Below are 24,768 nucleotides of genomic sequence, written 5' to 3' on the forward strand. Positions count from 1 at the left end.
AGATGAAGTTTAGTCTTGCATGACCAAAACTCGTCCGCTCCAGACTTAATCACAAGAGGGCGCACACAAGCAGTGGTGCTAGAGCCTCTCGACTGCGGTAACATTGTTGTGGAATGACGTCACAGCTGGAAAATGAAGGCGCAGAGGCAGCCATGACTACAAGCTCTGTAATTATTTAATCCAAATAAATACTCGCGGAAAACTTCCATGGCAAGAGCCACAAGTCAAATTGTAAGTATTGTGACTTTTAGATAAATGCTGATTCGAAGCCGTTGGCCATGATAAATAGTATGGCAGCTGTAAAATATAATTTTCTGTAGGCCCTTCTTCGAGACTCGATGGTTAGCATTAGCTAGCTAGCTAGCTAACCTTACATAGCAAGCCAAAACCTAGGACCTTCGGCGAAATTGTTGTGCTAGTTGCTAATGTTTAAGATCTTACTTTGCTTTAGCATATGACAAGTTCCTAAAGCAGTTCTTGAAATGTTCCTGTTATCTGTCTGTTTAATACGTTATATTATAGTCTTGGCTGATCTTGTAACCTTAAGCACGGGGTCTGCCAGTGTTGTGTTTACAGTAGGTCGTGTGTGTGGCCTTACCTCTTTTATCCTGTAAGCAAACACTATTTAAGCTAACTCTAGCTAGCTAGCATGATCCAATGCACTTGTGCGAACTTACGAGTCAACTTTAGCATACACCAAGGGGCTAACGTTATGTGAAGTTCATAAACAGTCAAGCTATGCAAATAAATCAGCAATTGATGGGTTTCGAAACACAAATTGGTGTAGTTTGTGATATCTTAGGATCAGAATATATCTGTACGTATACAACATTATCTGCTGACATAGATTGCAACTTCAAATATCCAGGATCGCTTTTCTAACTAGCTAATTTAATCGTCAAGGTAGTGTTCATGTCAGATGTGCGAGCGAATGATACTGTGCTTGCTAGTGTAGCTAACTTTAGCCATCATTGAGTAAAAAAAGAAAAAAAAACATACTCTCAGCATTCATTACCTTTCTTCGGAAATGAAAGTTCCGGTATGGTTACCTTTCCACTGCTTACTTATATTTGATGGATATGTGGTTGACGTGATTTTAATGGTCAGTTAAAAACTTAGCTTGTGTGTACTTCAAGTGAATTGCTATTTTCACGAAATCGGTGGCTAGCGGTTGTTATCTGGTATGTTAGCGATAGCTAACGTTACCCTGGGCAGCTAGCGTTTGCTAGTGTAGAAGCAGTAGCGCAGAACTTATAACGGCAGCAATCCGTCCTGTGTGCTAAGGTTAGCTCACCTCTGGCCCATTAGGCATTCTCTCTAATAAGGAAGTGTTGCACATAAGTTATGCCGATTTTCAGTGTGATGTTCTATGTTTGATTCATTTTTAGAAAAGTTAGCGAGGACTTTGAACATGACCTACCAGCTGGCTAATATGGCCAGCTAGCCAAGTTGTTTTTACCAATAACAGTGCTGTATCGTGGACGGCCTCATGTTAAACTCGTCACTTTGCTAGCTAGCCACCTACGACATTGTAATTCGCAATGGAGGGCTGCCAACGGCAACATGGATGAGATCAGGTAGCCCAGGCAAGCTAAGTTGTACAATCACATAGCTAACGTGACGTGTCTCTTGTCCATAAGAAGCTAGTTGTAGGTAGGCTAAAATGTATGCTTAACCAGCTAGATATCCTTGAATGGCATTGGCACGGCTCCCGCCTGCATTTGTGCTCATCTTGTTAATTGTTACCGTCAAATGCCGCTGCTGACTGTTGGGCCAAAGTTCTTAACGGTTGAAACCTGTAGCTGGCATGATGGCATAGGATGGCTAATGCACTAATGGGCAGATAAGGTTTTGCATGTCCATGTGAAATGGTGATGCACCTGTTTGCCTGTGGGTGTATGAAACTTAGTCTGTGTCCTGGAAGTGTGTTATGTAACTAAGCATGTTTGTGTGCGCTACATGGCATGTCAATTTCTGTCTCACGCGTTCTTCCTCTCTCCCTTCTTTTTTAGTATGATGTTGCACCCCTCCACTCCTCTGTTGTTCACTGCCCCTGTCCATTCATGGTAAGAGGTCAGCAGGACACGCCACGTCTCCCAGGCAACAGCATGGAGGGTCCAGTTGCACCTCCCCAGCCCGCCCAACCGAAGAAGAAGAAGTCCGAGGATTTTAAATTTGGCAAAATCTTGGGAGAGGGCTCCTTCTCTACTGTACGTACGCCCATATACCCAAACACACGTGTGTACACACACACACACACCAGTCTGTGAAACCACAGTGTTGTTATCTTGTATACACCATGTAGTTCCCTTCTCTGAAACTTTGATCACTCCCTTTTGTATTTTGTCAAAGTCATGGGTTGTTCAAGGGTTGAAATGTTCAGCCTTTTACTCTTTTTTTTTTTTACACATGGTGTGTATTTTCATGATACAATTGCAATTTTTGTCCTTTTTCCTGTTAGGTTGTCCTTGCGAAGGAACATACAACAGCGAAGGAATATGCCAGTAAGAAACATGGCAATTTATGTTTTGACCATTTTTAAATATGAGTTGCTGTTTCTGTGTGGTGAATGTCTATGATGTCAGTGTCAGTTTGCGACTGTAAACCTCTGATGTTCTGTTGTAGTTAAAATCCTGGAAAAGCGTCACATCATGAAAGAGAAGAAGGCCCAGTATGTGAAGAGGGAGAGAGACGTAATGTCAAGCCTCGATCATCCCTTCTTCGTCAAACTCTATTTCACTTTTCAGGACGAAGAGAAACTCTGTATCCTTCACACACACACACCAAAAGACACACACACCTGCTGAAGCTCTTGGTCACCCTCACACCCATTTACTGATGCTATTTTTAAGCTTTAAGCAATGCCCAAGTTCCAGTTCTTTTGTTGTTGTTTTTTATCATTGTAAGGACATACAGCCTTGGTATTGATATAATCCTTTGATGAGATTATCTATTGATCATTTGATAATGTTGTATCGTTAAGAAAACGTGTTCATTGGAACTTTGTCCCTTTCTTTCCTAATGTAATTTTTCATTTCATCATATTTTACATGTTGGCAACACACAAATGACCGATTTGCTTGAAAACTATGTTGTATTGTACCACAGCACTGTGCCAGTTCTGAAGTCTATATTCCTTAACTACTATTCAGACTTTGGCCTGAGTTATGCTAAAAATGGGGAGTTACTGAAATACATCCGTAAGATCGGCTCATTTGATGAGACGTGCACAAGATTCTATTCAGCTGAGATTGTGTCTGCGCTGGAGTACCTACATGAGAAAGGAATAATACACAGGTGTGTGTGACATGGAAATATATTTGTATATATGTGTTTGTTTTGTGAATAGTGTTGTGATGTGTTATGTCTTTGCGTGGCAGAGACCTCAAGCCTGAGAATATTCTGCTCAGTGAGGAGATGCACATTCAGATCACCGACTTTGGCACAGCAAAGCAGCTCTCCTCAGACTGCAAGCAGGGTGAGTGCACGCAGGCAGGCATACCTACACACACACACACACACACACACACACACACACACACACCTCTGTTGTGGTCTGTCAGTTCCTGGGTCTGCTCTGTTGTCTGTCGTGGAATTGACTTTTGATTTTGGTTGTGTGCCTTTCTCGCTCCTGTGATGCACTGACTGTGTGTTCTTGCACTGCAGCAAGGGCAAACTCTTTTGTTGGAACAGCTCAATATGTGTCCCCAGAGCTTCTGACTGAGAAATCTGCCTGTAAAAGGTAAGACTTGTACACAGATACAGTCAGGAATATATATTGTACTAATTGACGCCTTGCAAGGCAGCCTATGTCATCAGTGTATGAATGAGTTAGTGAATGGGTGAATGTGAGGCATTATACTGTTAAGCAATTTGAGTACTCTGAGGAGTAGAAAAACGCTATATGTATTATAATTATGTTACAACATTATAAATAAATGCAGTCCATTTGCTATTGTCATTTTTTTAGAATTAAGTCTCTTGCGGGGGAAAAATCTGGGTGCAAGGATGAGAGAACCGTTCATTTGATTATAACCTCAGTGTTACAGGGTTTGCCAAATCTGCCTCTCAGCATTCAGTCTTTCTTATGCATGTTTGAGTGTGAGAAAATCATTAATCGAAATCACTTCCTGTTTTTTTTCATCTTCAATATTTGCAACAAGGTTGAGTTTTACAGAGATTAACTGGCTTCCATTTTATTTCAGCATGATGAATGAACAACTACATCTGATTTATTTAATATTTTGTGTCCATAACAAAGAAGTAATAGTTTAAGTGATAGATGTTTTGATAGGAAAACTTATTAATGAAGAATTTCATGAATAACTGCATCATGGTTTTCTGTAAGCAGTCCTAGTGGCACTGGCTACTGCCTGAGCGTAATTACGATGGCCCTTGTTGTTTTACAGTGTAACCTGATTTTCTATTTCACTTCTAGGTGCAGCTTATTAACACATCTCATGCCAAGTTATTTAGATATATTGTCTAATCAATAGGTCTAATTTGTTTGTATCACATATACTCTAGTTCTGTTGTTTTCTTGGAGAACATGGTTGATGTTTTGATAGTGACTCATATCTACTTGGTTGTTTTTCTCTTCCACAGCTCTGATCTTTGGGCACTGGGCTGCATCATTTACCAGCTCGTTGCTGGGTTACCACCATTCAGAGCTGGGTAAGTCCACTTGATTTTCTCATCCAGTACTACGAGAGTGGGGTGGATTCTACTGCTGAAACTATTGATATGGGGCTTTTTCTATTCTCATCTTTTCACAGAAATGAGTACCTAATATTCCAGAAGATTATTAAATTGGAGTATGAATTCCCTGAGAAATTCTTCCCCAAAGCCAAGGATTTGGTAGAACGACTCCTGGTGAGCATAGTAACACCAGTGTTAAGTGCCACACTCCAGTGGATGCATATGTGTTGCTTTTTCACACTGTTTTTTAATCTTTTTCACTAATAGTCCTTGGATCCTGCAAAGAGAATTGGTTGTGAGGAGATGGGTGGGTACGAACCTATTAGGTCTCACCCCTTCTTCGAGTCAGTTTCTTGGCGAGACTTACACCTTCAGACCCCACCCAAACTCAACGCTTACTTGCCTGCTATGTCCGAAGATGACGAGGACTGCTACGGCAACGTGAGTACACTTAGACAAATATACCAATTCATGTCCGTGCACAAGATTCACTTTACTTTGATTAAAAAGCGCACATAGACTCTTGATTAGTATGCTTGCTAAAGCAGGCACACTGTCGTTCTTAAGTTCCCCATCTTATTATTATTCCCGTCAGCCCGTTTTTTGGCCAGCTCCTGCTCCTAGAGCTTTTGAAATATTGTCACCGGTCCAACTCTGGAACGTCAAGCCGGAACCGGTGTAGTGTGGAAATTGAAGACGACGTTACTGGCCCTTGTCGTTTTCCCACATTGGATTTTATCGAAAGCGAAACTGAATTTGCACAGGTAGCAAATTGTCAGATCTTCACGAAACTTGGCGTACATGATCCTCAGACCAAGCCTCACAAACTTTTTGATTTTCGAAAGCATTTCCCCAAAACAGCCAAACAAAATGTATGGCGTAGCCACCAAACAGGAAGTAGGTCATATCTCAGGAACACTTTCACTTTTAGTACATGGACTCCAGTGTGAGGATGCACAGAAAATTTGGTGCCCTTTGATCCCAAGGGGGCGCTGCAATTATCCAAGGCATTTTGGACGTTGCGTTAATGTTAACTTTTGACCCGTATGCCCGATTTTCAAAAATGAGGTACTGCTGGAATCCTTATCCATATTCCACTGTCTGCACCCGTTGGTGAAACGTACCAGAGCAAGCACACTTTGTAGTTCCTCGGAAATACTTTCTAGTTTTAGTTGCAACTTAACAAATGTTGCTATTCCTTCTATTTGATGCTCAAGCTACCTTTGATAGCTAAGGGCCTATATATCTTTTTCATCATCAACTACAATCATTGTTTATTTGGGGAAAATTTACTGTGCAAGAATCAAGTAACTAATAACAACAAAACAATATGTGATACTTTATTTATTTTATGTGATTTGTGTATCATTATTATTTATACATTGCCCTTCTTTTCTTTCTACTTATTATTATTATTATTATTATTATTATTATTTTTATTTGTTTTTATTATTATTATTATTATTTGCCTTTTGTATCTTTTATTGTTCTTGTTTTGTTATTTTGATTATTGTTGTTGTATGTTTTGTAACTCAGGGCATTGCTGTAAAAGAGCTTGATGCTCAGTCAATTTCTCCCTGAATAAAAAATGGTTGATGATGATGAAAGTCTAAATTTCAGTCAAAGCAAGAACACTGCACAACAGCTTTACTTTGTATTATACCCTCAACTTGGTCTACTGACATAAATCAATTTAATTTTAATACCCCTTATGTAATATGTACGGGGTGCAAACATTTGACAGCTGATTTACCAAAATCAGATTTGATCTGAGGCGTTTCAAGGGATATAAATCCCTGTGAGTATGTACAGTGTTTCCGCTAGATAAGTAATAAAATAATTACAGTAATAAAATGTATAGAACTGTGATAAACTACATCTACTGAGATAAGTGTGGAAGGGGCTACATGCATATAGGCTACACAATATCACCATAGTGAGGGACTGATAGTCTAGTTGATTGGATAATGGTCATTCTGTTTTCTAGAGAGGAGCAAGACCTGATCCTGTAAAGTTTAAAGGACTACGGACATCGGCGCCGACTTGACTGCGGCGTAATTAGATTATTTTCAAAAAACGTTCAGCCGTAATCTGCATAGAGATGAACTTTGCAAGGTTCTACTTAAGCACAGATGTCATTAATGTACAATGTGAACTGTAATGGGCCCAAAATCAAGCCTTGCGGAACACCATTTTTAGTTTTAACGCCTCAGGTTAATTCTGTCACATCTACACACTGTGCTGTCAGAGAGGTAATCTTGAAACAATTGAAAGGAAACTTAAAAATCCAAAGAGGCTAATTTTGCAAAAGTGGTCTAAGATTAATCTAAGATTTGACAAATCAATAAACAAAGCTGCACAATGTGTCTTTCTATCAACTGCAGTAGCATTATCACTTACCAAAACAGTTGCTGCTGTAATGATGCTATTGCCAGCACTGAACCCAGATTGATAAGTACTTTTAAAATAGCATTTGAAGACCAAAAGGAACAAAGCAGGTTATTTACAAAGGATTCTAACATTGTTGCTTAACATGGGAGCTTGGATATGGGTCTGTTATTCAAATCACTTGAGCTTTATGTACACGAGTCACTAGTTTTTCTTGTATTGAATCTTTAAGATGTCAAAAATAACCCAATCTGGGGCCATCATCCCTGTACCAGTCCAAAGTGCATGTGCATGCCCACCTGTCTATAATAAGCCCATCTAGAAACACAGGATACTATTATTATACACTAATTATGCTCTTAATTAAATGACCTCTTTTTCTGCCTTTCCCTCTCGTCTCCATTCAACCTCTGCAGTACGATGACCTCCTCAGCCAATTCAGCAATATGCAGGTGACTCCGGCAGTAGAGGGCTCTTCCCCTGCCCCCCCTGCTCCCGGCCCTAGTCCCGCTCCCATCTACAACCCGACCCTATCTGTGGATCAGTTCATTCACGACCTGGACAGCAACAGCATGGAGCTGGACCTGCAGTTTTCTGACGAGGAAAAGCGCTTGCTGCTTGACAAACAGTGTGCCGCCAACCCATGGTATTCAGATAACCAGCTGATCTCTCACTTTTTTTTAAATATACTCGCATGTACTTATATACTCACAACTCTTTAAATCCCCCTTTTTAATGTGTTTCAGGCACCAGTTTGTAGAGAACAATCTTATTTTGAAGATGGGCCCCGTAGACAAACGCAAGGTAAGCAAGAAATTCACGCTCACTAAATGAGTTATTTGTTGCCAAACTAGCTCCTGGTCATCCAATGCCATAAGCTTAAAGTACCGAATAGCTGTCAACTAGCTAACCAAACGATTAGTCTTTCCACCCTGAGGAGATGGGGGGGTAGTTTACTCCCCTACCTCACCCCTTTCACACATCAAGGTGACTACAGCTTCAAAAAATTGAATTTAAAATACCTCAAATCTCTGATTGCAGCTTCTTAAACTTAACTGTGCTTTACCTACTCCTTTGTGATGACAAACTAAATATCTTTGATGTATGGAGAAAACAAGGCATTTGAGGACAACCTAGAGCTTAAGGAAATGTTGAACAGCAATTCCTCACCATTTTCAGACATTTAACTATCAAGCAACCTGTCCCCGTAACCTATGTGTTTATCCAAATGTCATTCTGTTTTTAGGGCCTTTTTGCACGGCGAAGGCAACTACTCCTGACTGAGGGTCCTCATCTGTACTATGTGGATCCGGTCAACAAGGTTCTAAAGGGGGAGATTCCCTGGTCTCCAGAGCTTCGGCCAGAAGCCAAGAACTTCAAAACGTTCTTTGTTCATACGGTAAATAGATAATAAAATGTTCACACTCTCTCCCACTCACTTCCTGTCGTTCTCCACTATCCTGTCAATTAAAGATATAAAAGCCCAAAAAAATGTACTTTAAAAAATAAGTTGAGAAGCAACCCACATGTAGCGGCGACAGCTATGCGCTAACATTTAGAAATGGGTGTCAATGGGATCCTTTCCAGAGCGAATTTGCTAACGGGTTCGGTAAGGTTATTCATTCATTTAATTTTGCATTAATTTAATAATGCTTCTGTTTTTTTCGCAGCCTAACCGGACATACTATCTGATGGACCCCAGCGGAAACGCTGACAGATGGTGCAAGAAGATCCAGGAAGTCTGGAGGAAGATCTACCATAAGCACCAGAACCCTGGCCTATAGGAGTGCAGATCCTCCTTGGCCACACCTCCCTGCATCCCTCTCGGCCAATTACAGAACAGAGACGGTCCCAAAACTGCACCTTCAACTAGTGCAGTTTCTAGAGTAGACTCCATCTCCTCATTTTCATTGTTGCTCTCTTCCTTCTATCCTCTACCCCTTAGTCCCCTCTCACAGTGCATCAGAATACTCTGGAATACTTTTTTTCCTTTTTTCTTTCTTTGTGATCCCATTCTTGCTTTCCTGTATGCCGAGTAATTTTTTTAGTGCACAGGTCCGATCTAAGGTAGTGTGGCATTTGGAAGTTAGGGTAGTGTGGCATTGAGTCGGTAGTCTTGATGTTTCTCCATTTTCCTAGAGTTTCACACTTACCGACCCAGCCAGATGAGATGACTTATAAAGTAGAAGTAATTATGAAATATGAACTGTCATCCTTATGTCATCACATTTTCTGGATTGTTCCTCTGCCCTCTCATTTTCCCATACCTGTGTGTAACTTCTGTCATTAACTTCAGCCTCCTCCAAGAACACAAAAGCCCCACCCTCAGCTCTGATCTGATTGGTCACCATTAGAATAAGGCGGGTCCTTTCCCTTCATTGACCACCATTGATGGTCTTACTGATATGATTGGATGAGTGTTTAGAATGTTTTCTGGTCTTCATTTTGTCCCTTCCTCCAAACAGCCTCATCCTGAACAAAACCCACCCCAGGAGCAAAACCTAACTGTAACACCCATGCGTCCCAATCATCCAATCACCCCCCCCCCCCCCCCCTATAACAATCACTGCAGAACTCTGGGAAATGTAGTTCTATAGGGGTGTATCCACAAGAGTTACACATCAGCCCTGAGCCAATGGCACGACTGATTTCATTGTTTGTTTGTTTTTTTTTTTTTTTTTTTTTCCTCTAGTCTAAGGCTCTACGATGGGGAGGGGGTGTGTAATGGTTGTGAGTGTGAGCGTGTGAGTTGATTGGTGTGCCTGTGAGCAGCGAGTGCACTGTGTATAAGGTTGGTGGTATGCGCTTGACTGAGTGTGAGTCCTGTCTCCCTGGGGCGTTTTAAAGGAAAGGCGGCAGATGGTTGCGTTTGTGTATCTCCCCCTCTCCTCTCTTGGCTAGAGGAGCAGGGGGAACTGTGATGTACAGATGATGTAATATTGAAATCTGACGTGAGAAATGCAACGATGCTAGGATCCAGGTTTTGTATTTTTATTCTTGTATAAGGTTATTGGATGGCTAATTCTAGCCTCTAGTCATTCTGTGTTATTTAAATTCTAATATATGAAAAATCATATTTGGATTGAAGTCATATTCGGGGGCCATGCTGTGTGTATGTTTTGAGATGTAAAGCCTTTGAATGTGAAGAATTATTGTAAACTATGATATTTTACAGCTTTTTTTTCTTACTATATCATATACATTTTCTATTTGCTCAGTGATTTAATCATATTTCTGATCATTTGAAGCCTGTCTCGTTGCCACGGTGAAGTCTGCTGTTCTGCAGCGCCACCTAGAGCTGAAATAAAGCATGTAGGGGTTTAGGCCGACAGACCATGCGTCTGTGTGTGTTTTTTACGCTGTCTTTGATATCGAAGATAGGGAGGTTGATTTCACGTTTAGGTATATAGGCTGGTTATGAAACAACAGTTGTTTGCATTTAAGTGGTGTGTGTGTGCGTGCGTGCGTGCGTGCGTGCGTGCGTGTATGTATATATATATATATTTTTTTTTTGTAGGAGTATATATTCCTTTAACTTCATAATTATGTGCCATGGTACACTGATGGGGACAAATGGATTTAACAGGTGCTCAGGAGTTTACATATTTATAGTGTTCCTGTTTAAATTCCTTAACTCAAGGGACATATTACTGAATAGCTTCATTGATTTCACAAACGAGGCAGTTAATTACTTGCTTTGTTAAACAAATGGTAGTTTGGAAAAATAGGTAACTTTTAATGTTGACTTGGACAGAAAAGGTGTATATGGCTATTCAGAACATTCGTCTTTGCTCTAAAAGAAACCAATCTCAACCGGTCTTTTCATTAGGTATTCACCCCTGCAGGTTTCATTGACTGATAGAAGGAACACTTTGAAACCTGTATTTCTCCCTTTTTTCAATTCCCTGAATGTCTCATTTTCTAAAGATTAGCCTTCGTAACCTGAAATCGTTAGGATCTGTCATGATGACAGCACAGATGGACTGTGTTCTGTTCTTAGGTTGCTGTAAGCATTTCCCTTTCAGTGTTTGCTGCCACATTTAGGAAGCAAAACACACAAAAGCCCTGTCTAGGTAAAAACTGTCTAGGTATGTTTTCAACCACTGGTTTTTAGTTTGCCTGTACTTGAGCCTTCAGAAAACAACTGCCAGGCTTCAGCAGCGGTGGCCTTACCTCCACCCTATCTTTAAGAATGTCCTGAAGACTCCTCTTCCGAGAACACCTCTCCTAACATGTCCGACTAAGTAGCAGCACTGTGCACACTTCTCAACCTGTTCCTTTTCACAGTTAGCGTTCTGCTGTATTGCAGCTTGAGCGTTTTTCCTCACTTGAAAGTTGCTTACAAGCAATTGCTTAATGTAAATTACTGGAGGTCAATTAGTAGGATATTATTTAGTTATCACTGTTATACATTTATGCATCTTTCAGTACATTGCTTCGTTTCTACAAACCTGAGAACAACATAACTAGACTTGAAATTATGTTTTCATGCTGCTACTTAAGTATAATCTCAAAATTCTAGCCTCATGATGCTAAAGCCATCCTTACACCTGAAGACTTTGACAATATTTGGGGAATATTCTTCAAAGATTGTAGTCTTTTGAGTAAAACTTGAATTGGGGCATTAGAACAGTGTTTCTCAAACTTTTTCAGACCAAGGACCACTTAACCAATAAAAAAAACCTCACGGACCACTAGCTAAAAGAAAGAGTAAACCTACTTCAATAGTATATTACACAATAGGCCTCCTCACCTTCCTTTTTGTGTCAGAGGATTCATATGATTTAAACTGGCGTAGCTTACATAGGCATGTTGCAGAACTGTTTGGATTTACATAAAAGTTGGTTCAACCTTGCAAGATATTATATTTTATCATGTCTGCTCGCGGACCACTTGGGATAGCTTGCGGACCACCAGTGGTCCCCGGACCACACTTTGAGAAACACTGCATTAGAAGACTCAAATGTTCTAGTCTTCTTTATGGGTAGTCTAGCAGCAACAGAAAAGGCAGCCTGTGTGGGCGGGGTTTCCTCAGAATGCAGCCCTCTGGCGGTCAGTTCAGGAATCTCCAAGTAGCCCAACCCCCTGCGGGAAAGATAATGACCGTATGCACGGGAGCTGTCATGAGGAATTTGCTGTGTTTACCCCTAGACCACAGCTACCCCGTATCATACCGGACAGTTGGAAGTTGTTCGAGGATTCCAAAGTGAAGAAGATCCGATGCTTCCTTCAGAGTACGTTCGTATACAGAAATACATTACAGCTAAATACCGAATGTGAAGTTTTGAGTGGGCTCCATGGTGTCTGGTTTTTCTCATGTAAAATAAATACAAAAGACACTCCCCGTCCTTTCACATCGCTGCTTGTCTGCCGAGCGGAACGCTCGCATTGGCCGTTTCCTGCCGGCGCCCCACTCATCGAAGAGAAGGCAAGGAAGCGGAATGGCCGAGAATAGCTGCGATATCAGCGGACAAGACTGCAGAAGGTGTCCGGTTCTATCTTCACCAGGAGGTAAACCCCCAACGTCTTTCAACGGAACGTCGAAATGGGTCCGTCTGAATGTCGGTGGCACGCATTTCCTAACGACACGACAGACCCTCTGTCGGGATCCGAAGTCGTTTCTATACCGACTCTGCCAGGCGGATCCCGATCTGGACTCCGATAAGGTAAGCAAAGTCTTCAGTCTCAAATCGACAAAGTAGGGACGGTAAAGATCTTTCAAACAAAGTATCCGAACTGTTAGAACATCTGCAACACTGAACAAAAGTCCCTCTCACCTTTGAAGTGAATTACCGCATATTCCACGCCTCAGACTCCTATAAATAAGTTAAAGGAAATTGAGTTCCTTGTGAACTGTAAGCACATCACCCAGCTACGAGAGAATAGACAAACTCCGTGTGTAATCTGAATTGACGCCATGAACGTAACCTACTTTTATCTGCACGTCGTGCTGCTATTAACTCGGTGAAAGTTTTAAGAAATCAATTTGATCTGGTATAGGTAGTTTGGACTGTGAAGGGCCAGTATTCCACGAGCAATTGGCCTGTATAACTCGAGGGAAACCGCTTTAAATTATTTAGCCCACATTTCATCCGAGGTAGAAATGGTGGCTGCACTTGTGTGAAAATGTAGCAGAGCACATGTGGGATCCAGTTTTCTGAGTGCTCTAAGTGCCCTCTTTCTCTTTGTGTATAGCCTACGACATTGTGTGAGCATGTACAACGTCAATTAGACTGTTAATCGCAGTGCACATTAACTATCTGAACATTCAAAACAAGCCTATTGCCCTGTCCTATTTTCTTCAGATATTTTGGGCATATGATAACATTTTTGGTCAAAATATGACGTTCGACCTTTGAGTCCTGATAATCCGCTTTCACTCAGTTTGGGGTTGACACAGGGCTTGTGTTTACGCGCGTGCGTAGTGCACGCCGTAGCACACAGACCCTCTGTTGTTGTCTGGGGTGCTGAAGTAACCCAAGCTTTGCACACACACACAAGCTGCCAGGAGTATGGTGGAGCTGGATGCGGTGTACACTTAAGTGGTCCTCGCATTGATATTACCATGCATTAACGAATGCATGATTCATGAGATAATTTCTTCATTAACGTGCACATTTTACCAACAGTGGTGAGTGGAAGTCTTGATCGATCATTTCAGTAGGTGCTTTTCATGGACATACCTGTGATGTCACTACGCCAACCATAATGTGTGTTGGGACATTCTCTTTTGCTCATTCACAACTGGTCAGACATGCTGTGCGTTCTCTCCTTTCTTTTACTGTCTATGGTTCTCTCTTCACTGGCTGAATAGCCTGTGTGGGGATGGGGGTCTTGATGAGGTCATCATGATGCTTCTGCTGAGCCATCTGTCTCTCTTTTACTCTCTAATCGTCATGTTCTCCTGCATCTAAAGGAAACACTCAACTGCATGCACTCAGTTTTCTACACCAAAATAGAAGTGCATTTGTTGTACATAAAAAGAACTAGACCAGTGTGAAGTAAATGGGCAATAAATGAGCAATAACGGCTGGGGTGGCAGTTTGGAGTCTGTGTGGCTGACTGTGTGTGTGTGTGTGTTGGGGGGGGGGGGGGGCACATAGGTATTCCCCAGCATTTTAGTAGGCATCCTGCATACTCTTGCTCCCCTGGTCTCTCATCTATTCTCATAATTTAATCTGACAGTAATCTCAAAATAATCTCCTAATCCTAAATAATCACATGGTTTAACCCAAAGAGAGCGGCGGTGGGATTAGCTGGTAAAGAGCTGCCTCTCTCGGTCTTAGATTTCCATAATCCCCCCTAAATATAATGTATGTATTGCTGTTCTATTGTTTTAAGAACAGTGGGGCGTTCTCTGTGAATGTCTTTCTACATTGTATCCATTGGCCTACCTCTGATAAAATATGTATCAAAAAGTTTTCGACTTCAAATTTGCCAAGATATATTGGTATAATTGTGCTAATGAGTTGCGTAATATTGAAAAAGCAGAATTTTGAATGAACATGTGGCATAGTTTCTCTCATTACTGGCACAATATTAATAACTTCTACCACCACTGCTGTTAAAACTACTATATTGTTATTCAGTGTAGGAATTTGTGTGGCACAGATGGAGGACAACAATATTTTTTTTTTTTTTTTAAATCTTGTTTCATTCATGACTGTCCACTGGAATGAACCCCTCACTTTCTATTTTACTACATCTAATCATCTAATTCGTGCAAACTTGGGGTGGGAATTACAGATTAACTGACAAATTGATACTATCACGATATTTTGCCCATGAAAACGATAATATCATGATTAATGGATTTTGCAATACTCACTACATTGCAAAAGATTGATCTATGATACATCACAATATCTGTAAATGAAGAAGAAAAAGCTAAAAAGATGGAATCAATATTTAGTGGCAGCGCATGAATAATGTATGGCAAAAATAAGTCAGACGATGTATTGGCATATTGATATTTTGTCCCATCCCTATTGCTAACCTAATAGGTAGCTTAGTCAGGAGGATGGTTTCTTCATAAACACTTATTCAGGCTCATTGGGGCTCAGAATCACAAGGTCTTACAAATCTCCAACCAGTAGCTCCCCACCTGGATTTTAGTAGCTCTCCAAAAGGGTCAAAGAAAATGTAAATAAATCTAATTCTTTCACTTGGTAAACCTGTTAATGGAATGTTCAAAACTAATTCAGACATCCTGCTAGCCTGGCGAGCCAGACCCACATTAAAATGTAGGGTCTGGGCACTCACCGTTCGCAGTGCTCAGTCCGAGGGGCGGGATAATCAGTTGTCTTTCAAATTCCCTCTGCACGCAATAGGACGCAATAGGATATTTGTTTTCAAGTAGCAGGGAATTCAAGCCAAACCGTTGCAACTCTGCCATCAATCATTATGTTAAGCCCACCAAACGACTCTATACACGATTTCAATGTCCTGATAAGTTTCGATTTCTGGAGCTCACACGCCAACGGAGAGTTGCTAGACTAGCCCTGGCAGCAAATGTAATTTGCTGCCGCTAGGGGCGTGTCTAGATTTCTAGGCTAACATCCTGCCCCTTTCTGATACAACATGATTAATTAATTAAATTAATTAAACAAATTACACTGCTCCCCAGTGGTTTGGTTTGATAGTAATGTAGACTTGAGGTAGTAGCCTAAACCTACAGACTACCAAGCACGCTCTAGACTTGGCTATGAGGAGTATGGGAAATAACCAGGTCAATAAAAGTAAAAATATATACTATATTTGTAAGGAATGGGAAACATAGGGTCCCCCCCCACAAATCTAAATAACAAGTTTGTGTGTCTCATCTGTGGTACGAGCACATCTGTTCTATTCTAAGTCCACAGCAACTTTTCGAGGGGACTTTTCAGGTAGCAGCTAACAAGCAGAGAACGGAATGGAGTTGAAAGGAGCCATGAAATGAAGTGTATTGAACTTCATAATCCGTACTGCTACTGATATGAAACATGATGAGCTTTCAGCCACATTCATTCTGTCAAAGTAGCTCTCAGAGAACAAAAGGTTGGAGACCACTGACGTAAGCCATGATATGACTCTGTTTTGAGTTCAAAGCATCCGTGGTATGTTGAACATTGTGAGGGGACGTATTGAAGTTAGGGATGCACTGATTCTGAAATTCTTAGCCGATATCGATACTGATAATACAATTATATAACATAGCAATATAAAATAACAATTTGGCCGATAACTGATACCGATACCAATATTTGTGTTTGTTTGTTTACCCTTTAGTAGAGTGGAAACAAAAATATTCAAAGAAAAATAACCATTTTCAAGTCTTTCAGGCTTTCATGGCACAATATTTACCTAGTGCAGAATTTAAGCAATATAACAGATAGATATCAGCCACTGCCATCAGTAAATGTCATATAAATTTGCTGATATTGGCTAATACCGATGCTGGCCGATATATTGGTGCATCCCTAATTGTAGTATAATGTCAGTAAGATCAAAAATGTATTCTTTTATCAGGATTCTAAAAACACTGTTAGCATGTCCTGAACTATATCCTTAAAAAATGTCCTATTATTGTACTATAAAATATTGTTAATGAAGCAATAATATAAAAACTATTAATAATCTTCAGGAATGATGTAAAAAAAGTTGAGGAGCTATATCTAGCAAAGTATAATGGTGCTAAACAGCATTCAATGTTTTTCCCTAACAGGCTACAGCAGGCACTTAACTTAAGGCTTCCGTTTGCAGAGCGTATGCAGCAACAATTATCTTCCACTATAGGATAGGATATAGGATAATGGAATTACCTACACCAGACATGACAGTACCGCGTACATTCGAAAAAATTAGACCAGTTTTCTAAAACAATTTTAGCGCAAACAGAAAGCTTCAATTGCGCACCCCGTGTAGCCCAGCTGTAAGAGTTCAACTTTACTAATTGGATGTTTGCTTCTCTGCTCTCTTGTGTGCTTTCTTATTTTTGAAATGGCAAATGGGACCGCTGTTCCTACTCTGTCTTTCCTAAGCATACACAAGCAAGAAAGAGAATTGAATGGGAAAGCAGTACTCTTATTCAGGGTCAGAAGATTCAAGACGAGTGTGTTACTTGACCAGAGCTGAGAAATACTTGATATCTTGAAATACACCCTTACCACCATGTCTTTTAAATGTAATTGGTCGTAATGGACCTTTGGTAAACATAAAAAGCATGGCAGGACAGTAGGGATGTTTCTTCCTGTCACGTCGACCACATCGCACAGGCCTACAGTATGTTTCCACTGACTTTTTTTCTTAGCGGTAATATTTGTTTGAAGGTCAGTTTTACTGATGTAACCTTTAAAAAGATTACATACAAGGAATACTGAGGCTGAAAGTGTGTTTGAGCCCAGTGTGTGTGTGTGTGTTCAAGCATTTGCTCGAATGTGCCTCCATAATTCATGAGAAGAGCCTGACTGCACATTAAGAAGGAGTTACTGTTGGGCTATGCACGCGTGCACACACAGACACAGACAGACAGACACTTACACACACAGACACTTACACACACACACAGACCTGCTCTGTGCATCAATATTTAAACCCATTTAAGCTAGAGAATGCCTCCTGCCATTTCCCCTTGCAGCTCTAGCTATAGACCACAGAATTATAGAGTGTGCGTGCGTGTGTGTGTGTGTGTGTGTGTGTGTGTGTGTGTGTGGTGCGTGTGTGTGTGTGTCAGAGGGGGCACTGAGGGGTGCCTGTTAGTGTGCATGTGCCATGTGCACCAGCATGTGAGTGTGTGTATATTTTTAGAGTGATCTCTTGGGGTTCTCATGTGAATCCAGCTCACTTCTGCTTTTTCTTTCTGTGCTACTGCTTAAAGTTTAATAGCTTTAATGTCCCCCTCCCTCTCTCTCTCTCTCTCTCTCTCTCTCCAGGATGACTCTGGGGCATATCTGATTGACAGAGATCCTGTGTATTTTGGGCCAGTACTCAACTACCTGAGACATGGAAAGTTGGTGCTGAACAGAGACCTTACAGAGGAGGGTAGGAATGCCTGCTCCTACACACTTTACACACACACACACACACACACACACACACACACACACACACACACACACAGTCACTTTAAACATACATACTGATGGTAATGTTGATACCAGAGATGAATGAAGACCCAGTCAGACCAATTGTAGGAAAAATTCAGGAACAGAGTTTTATTTACAATGATGCGCATTGCGCATCAAGGGAGAGACAGCATGACTTTATCTAAAGATCCATCAACTGCTCTAACTAGACAAGGAAATAATTAGGGTTTAATTATCCTTCCAGGCTGATGGGAGATCTCATGTGAACTACACTGAATCAAACTGATTAGTGGCAACCTGGCAATGAGTGAAACAGTGAATTCCCGCTTATCTCTGTCTAAATACATAGTCACACACAGATACACACGAACAGTACAGGAACAGAATGAAATAGCAACAGTCATGTCATGTGGAAGAACACATAACAGAAACATCAGGGCATAAGCTGCTTATGAATATAAATGCTCTCAATACATACATGCAAACACTCTCTTTACACACATATTCACGTTTACTCAAAAATGCCAGATGCATTTGATTTTTTTATTTAATATATTTGATTTAAAATGATGTGCTTGTGTGTTCTGAAGGGGTCCTGGAAGAAGCTGAATTTTATAACATCACATCGTTAATAAAACTTATCAAAGACAAGATCAGAGAACGAGACACCAAAACCACACAGGTGAGAGAGTCCATACCCCACACAGATGTCTATATACTGGAGATTTTAATGCAACGGGGCCACCTCTGCTGGTGATTTTCCTTTTCTGTTTCTTTGACTTGCATCCAGGTTCATTCTGCAGTGGTAGTTTGCTAGGCTTAGTTGAATGTAGTTTGCTGTACTCCATGTTGAGAAAGATGGTTTCTTATTGATCTGCCTTAAAGCACTATCCGCACTTTGAGAGAGAGAGAGAGACGGAGAGAGAGACGGAGAGAGAGACAGAGACAGAGAGAGACTCTTTAGCTGAATAGGCACGTGTGGGCCCAGCCTCCTCTCGCTGAGTGCACCACTCAACTCACGCATCAGGTTGACTCTAATGGGATCAGTCCCAGTTGTGATAGATGTCAAATTAACTCGACCAAAATATGAGCAAGAAAGGCCGCAACATTCAGACCCAGGTCAGTTTGAAATTAGGGCTGCAACAATTAATACATTTTTCAATTAGTTGTAGACTGTTAGATTAATTGCCAACTATTTTGGTAATCGGTTCATTGGGAAATACTTAACAATTCTGTGATTGAAGCTTCTTGAACTTTAATGTTTTTAGCTTTACTTACTGCTCTATAACACACAAATATTTCTATGTGTAAACAAAACAAGGCATTTGAGGACATAATATTGGACTTTGGGAAACACTGATCAATGTTTCTCTGACATTTATTGATCTAAGATCTTATCGGTTAAATGAGTAATTGACTATGGAATGGAATGGAAACGTGGCTTTGCATTTTAAAACCTATGTGTTTATGCAGACATTGATACTTAATACTGGTATTGAAAAATTGCAAACTGAATGGATGCAAAAGAGGAAACCTCAAACATTGTGGTAATGTCTGACTTGCAGACACACACTATAGACAAATACGATCTATTTTGAAACCTTGATCTTTTCTGATACAATCATCATAATTAGTGCACAATTTGGGTGGAAGGACTGCGTCTGGTATGAAATTTGACTGTTGTTTTGCATTCATGTCATCGGTTTCTTTCTCTTTCTCTCCCTTCCCTCCACTGCGGTGGTTGTAGTTGCCTGTGAAGCATGTCTACAGGGTGCTACAATGTCAGGAGGAGGAGCTGACACAGATGGTCTCCACAATGTCCGACGGCTGGAAGTTTGAACAGGTAACTTTTTGGCAAAGTCTGCTTTTGCCGCCACTGCCCCTCCATCTCTCTCAGGGAATCACGTGCTTTTGATGATGTGGGCCTTGCTTTTTTTTTTGTGCTCTGATTGGTTGTTGCAGCTTGTCAGTATAGGTTATGGGCGGGCCCAGAAGTCAGAGTTTCTGCTGATTGTGTCTCGGGAGGTGAAATGGGAGGAGTCTGTTCACCCCGCCCAAAGTGGAGAGGTGTGTCCCACAATCCTCTCTGGCCTCCCGCCAATCACTGCATGCCCCCGCCCCCTCCAAATGGCGGACATTAATTGTTATTTTTCTTTTTTTTTTTTTTTTCGCCAAGATTTCTGTTTTTTTAGTTATGTTGGCTGAAGTAAACATGTGTTAGTGTTGTGTAGAACTCATCATGTAGGTGTGTGTGTGTGTGTGTGTGTGTGTGTGTGTGTGTGTGTGAGAGAGAGTGTTTCTGGTTCACTGCTATCAACCAGCTGGAGCCACCACCTGGCAACAGGTTCACTGTTGCTAAGGCCAGGCATGCCTGAGCATGTCACTGCACCACAGAAGAAAATGTGTAATGTGTATGTCTGTGTGTATGACTTGTATGGTTGTGCTGGAAATAACTTAGGGAGTTTACAACTGTCCCTGACAGTTCTTTTGTCGCATTGCATGTCTTTTTGTTTTTTAAATCACATTGGTCACACTTTGTCTTTCTTTTCTAATCTCTTTGCAACAAGAAGAAAGGAGCACCATGCAACAGATTGAGGTGTATCAATTATATTTTCATTTATTTTAAAATCTGCTCCTCTTTCTCTCCATGTGTGTGTGTTCTCTTCTTGTATTGTGCGTGTGTGCGTGTGCGTGTGTGTGTGTGCGTGTGCGTGTGTGTGGCACAGCTGGTCAGCATTGGTTCCTCCTACAACTATGGCACAGAGGACCAGGCTGAGTTCTTATGTGTCGTCTCAAAGGAGCTACACAATCAACCATATGGTCCCAACAGCCAACCCAGTGAGAAAGCTAAGGTGAGTGGTGTGCGAGCATGCTGTAATATCTACGCTGTGCACATAACGGCTGTAAAGGATATATGATTTGTTTGACTAAGGGCTGTGTGTTTGTGAATCGTTCTTTAATTGTTTACATATTCATAGCTACAGCGTGATGCATAAGCCTGTCTTCTTGACCCGTTATTTTTTTTCTTCTTCCTTGCACAGATCTTACAGGAACGTGGCTCCAGAATATGAGCACAGAAGCTTGTCACAACTGAAAAATGCAAAAACACATATCAGCTTCCCCGTAAACATATCGGCACACGACGTAGCACACAACGCACACGAAAAAAAAAAAAAAAAAAAAAACACACCACGGACACGAGCCGGAACATGCCAAGGACACGCCCCAGAAACCCGGTTGTGACTAGATGGGATACAGCTAACAACGGAAGTCACGTAACAGATAGTGAAATCTCCAGTGAAATCTCCATAGAAATAAACAGTATCAGGACAGGAAGTAACCTAACCCTAATCCTAACCCTAACCCTTAGCTGTATCCCTTCTAGACACCACCCAGAAACCCAGGGACGCACAAAACATATCAACAAGCTGACAGCATGTCATCACCACGACACGGAGGACAAAGTGGGAGGAATCCATGCTGCTGCTCACATGACTGTAAACATTTACCTGTAAATACCAGGGAAACGGCGTAAGGGTGGGGTGAAGAGATTTCCTCTCTGTGCCTGTTCAACTGGATTTCTTTCTTATCTTTTTTTTAAGGGGGTGGGGGGGGGGTCTTGCTGGGTAGATCAGGGCCTGTGTTCATCAAGCATTTCAGCATGGAAAGTATTGATCTGGATTATCTGAACCTTAACGTAACCTCATCCAATATCCCCTTATCTTAGCCGTGCTAATTGTCAGTGCTTTGGTCCCTTGAGATGCTTTATGAATACCATTCCAGGGATCACAAGCTGGGAATACACATGTTTTCCAGCTTTTCTTAGAATCATTCCGTTCTCTCTCATGGATAGCATACAACTCTGAGGAATATCATAATGGTGTGCACAGGAGCTAGCTGGCTAAGTGTGCTCGGCCTGCTGTAGTGGAAATAAGTTTGGACATTTACTACTCTGTTTAAGGTTGCTCACGTGCGTTTAGCTCACATGAGGAGGAGGAAAAGTTAGCCAGACAACCAAAGAGATTTGTAATGCTTACTGCCTCACCAATGAGACAAGTTCATAGCACCAGAGCTCGGATCACTGTTCAGCAACAGAGGCTTCAGTGGTCTGTATTGTGACTAAATTTGCTGCAGGGCTTCTGTCAATCAAGCTATTGGGGCAATGGCAGACTGATTTACAGAATGTCTATTGTTTGTAATTGTTACATTTGAGAACATCTTTGGTCTTCTTGCGCCCCTCAATCTTAGCATTGTGGCTATTTCAAGTGCCCCCAGCAGACTGCCGTGCCCTATAAATAGTATTTTGTACATACATTTAACATATTTTAAGGTCACTTTGCTGCACAGATTACCAACAAATGATATCACATGAACTTCAACTTACAATTAATCTACTTATTTACTTGTTACTTATTTAATAAGAAACACATAACCATTCATGTGGTCTGCCTTTAAGCGTAATATATTGTAGTTTCTTTACTCTTGTTTTGTTTACAGATGTAAATACTGATAACAAAAGGGACCATGATCGGCCAATTATTATCTCCTAGTGACTTGTATTGTAAGGAGAAAAAAAAAGGAAAAATTAAGTCGACGCATCGGTGACGGACAAAATGCCTGAAAAAAAGTGGTTGATGGAAACAGACGGATGGGTGTAAAGTTCTGTAAAATCATGGATGGCATTCCAATACTAGAGGGCTGTACTATGAAGTGAGATAACCGGTAAACTCTGGTAACTTTGGGAGTAACCGCTGATCTTTATAAGAACACAGCACTGAGCAGCTATTGTTTCTAAAGTAACGTGTTGTTTGGAGATAAGCGGTCACTCCTGAAGTTACCTGGGTAAGCAAGTAACCTTGCTTTGTACATACCCCTCAGGACTAGACAGAATTCTGTGCTCTCAGATTTTGTAATGGTAAAGGGTTGTTATATGTCATACTATGTGAGACTGTGTAAAGAGAGTAAGCTGTGTTAATTCTGCATTTCTTATTGGTTTCTGGCAAAAAAATTTTTTTAATTGTTTAGTAACATTTTTTCACTTCCATATAGACGTTCAGTCTCTTGTTAGTGTCTCACTGACAGGATGCAGTAAATGCACTACACACACTTTGCACGTCACAGAAATATTCCACGTACAACTTTGAAGACAACATAGCCCATTTCCTTAGACAGCGTACCTTGCTGGGATGACTGTTTGTACATAACTTTTCTATGTATTGAAACTTACCAAACTATCCTCCAATGATTTAAGCTGAATGTCTGTTTTATATATTCAGGCAAACTTGTAGCTGAACACAAACTGGACTGTTATATGCTATAAAAAAATTTCCACGTTGGTTAAATGTTTGTCTTTTTTATTCCATGATACCAGTTATAGTAACAATAGTGGTGTAACAAGAGTATTTCACAGATAGTGCTGAAATCAAGAAATGTTTACGTTTGGATGACCTGCAGCACCACCAAGCTTTTTTTCAGTACCCTCATGCCATATTAATACATTAACATAAGTATCTTTAAGTAATGGCATAGGTTAATTATCAGAGAATGATGCAAAACAAAGTTTCAAACAAATTTCAGATTTGACAGAAATTGTATCTAATACTCTCAGAGTAAAGAGAAGATTACTCCCAAATTGCAAGTAAAATATTAACAGTATTTCATTTCCAGACATTTCTTATGGAATGTTATCTGTGTGACAGTCCTGCTCTTTACTTTCCTTGGACAATGTAGGTATCTGTTGTCACAGAAGATGAATTTCCATGTGAGCGGACAAAAAAATGATATTCTATCTACCAAAACAACTGACTAAACGCTTCAAGCAAGTATGCAGATACCAATGGCAAAAACCTCAAACATCTGTAGGCTCTAACATAATTTAGAACATACCTAGACTTTTTAAAGTACCAATTAAAGGAGGTATCATAATAATATTAATATATTATTATGACACCTTCCTAGTATTGTACAACACTATTGTTGGTTAGAAAACATGATTTCTGATTTACCTTGAAAGCATGGCAGTAAAACCTGAAACGTGCTGCACAGTCACACCTGAGATCATAGCCTATAAGCTACGCTATGGCTACCTAAAACCTATAGGGCCTAGATCCTTTGAAGACCATTGACCAGTGGTATGACTATAGACAGTAAATGACATGAATTGAATAATATAGCTAGATCTAATATAAAAATATATAGTTTATAGGCTATGTGATATGTTCCTAATTTGTAGGATTGTTAGTAAATTATGTGCATGAAATTGTTACCTAATTTGTTGATCATGGATAGTCTAGGACTCATCCATTTGTAATCAAACCATTAAACCCAGCACATACTTAGACCTACGTCAATTTGCATAATCGTATGATGCATGCACATGGTGCTTGTGGTTCTCTGTAAACTATCCCCATAAAGTGGAACCTCGTTCAAGACTTGCGTGATCCGCACTGCGCGTGATGCGGAACCGTTGAGCAAAGGAGAACGACCAAACGACTTCACAACCAAACCCTCCCGAGAACGTAGTCAGACAATACTGACACCTAGTGGCGTTTTAAAGTACACACACATACGAAAAAGTACTGCCAGCGAACCAAATGCATTGGGTGTATGTATTTACTTA

General features: G+C 40.7%; 2 protein-coding genes across 4 annotated transcripts; both read left to right on the forward strand.

Annotated features, from left to right (window-relative positions):
- The first annotated feature begins 126 nt into the window (after positions 1-126).
- On the forward strand, positions 127-10,417 carry pdpk1b (3-phosphoinositide dependent protein kinase 1b). 2 transcript variants are annotated; one of them, XM_076298152.1, is made up of 14 exons: positions 127-231; positions 2,013-2,210; positions 2,462-2,504; positions 2,626-2,763; positions 3,153-3,297; positions 3,381-3,478; positions 3,667-3,742; positions 4,606-4,674; positions 4,776-4,872; positions 4,966-5,139; positions 7,503-7,732; positions 7,833-7,890; positions 8,333-8,485; positions 8,757-10,417. In XM_076298152.1, the coding sequence occupies exons 1-14, from the start codon at positions 208-210 to the stop codon at positions 8,868-8,870; spliced, it is 1,617 nt and encodes a 538-aa protein (XP_076154267.1). In that variant the 5' UTR covers positions 127-207; the 3' UTR covers positions 8,871-10,417. The 2 variants fall into 2 exon arrangements, with proteins under 2 accessions (XP_076154267.1, XP_076154268.1); XM_076298153.1 differs by lacking the exon at positions 127-231 and adding an exon at positions 1,467-1,577.
- Positions 10,418-12,173: 1,756 nt separating this feature from the next.
- Positions 12,174-23,485, forward strand: kctd5b (potassium channel tetramerization domain containing 5b). 2 transcript variants are annotated; one of them, XM_076298154.1, is made up of 7 exons: positions 12,174-12,752; positions 17,997-18,105; positions 18,740-18,831; positions 19,897-19,992; positions 20,112-20,216; positions 20,876-21,001; positions 21,191-23,485. In XM_076298154.1, the coding sequence occupies exons 1-7, from the start codon at positions 12,528-12,530 to the stop codon at positions 21,218-21,220; spliced, it is 783 nt and encodes a 260-aa protein (XP_076154269.1). In that variant the 5' UTR covers positions 12,174-12,527; the 3' UTR covers positions 21,221-23,485. The 2 variants fall into 2 exon arrangements, with proteins under 2 accessions (XP_076154269.1, XP_076154270.1); XM_076298155.1 differs by lacking the exon at positions 20,112-20,216 and having other exon boundaries at positions 12,182-12,752.
- Positions 23,486-24,768: the final 1,283 nt, after the last annotated feature.

Source organism: Alosa pseudoharengus, unplaced genomic scaffold, assembly GCF_046254945.1.
Source record: "Alosa pseudoharengus isolate Yale_2024_CS ecotype anadromous, Long Island Sound unplaced genomic scaffold, YU_APseudo_1.1 YU_APseudo_1.1_scf_21, whole genome shotgun sequence".
Taxonomy (NCBI): Eukaryota; Metazoa; Chordata; class Actinopteri; order Clupeiformes; family Clupeidae; genus Alosa; species Alosa pseudoharengus.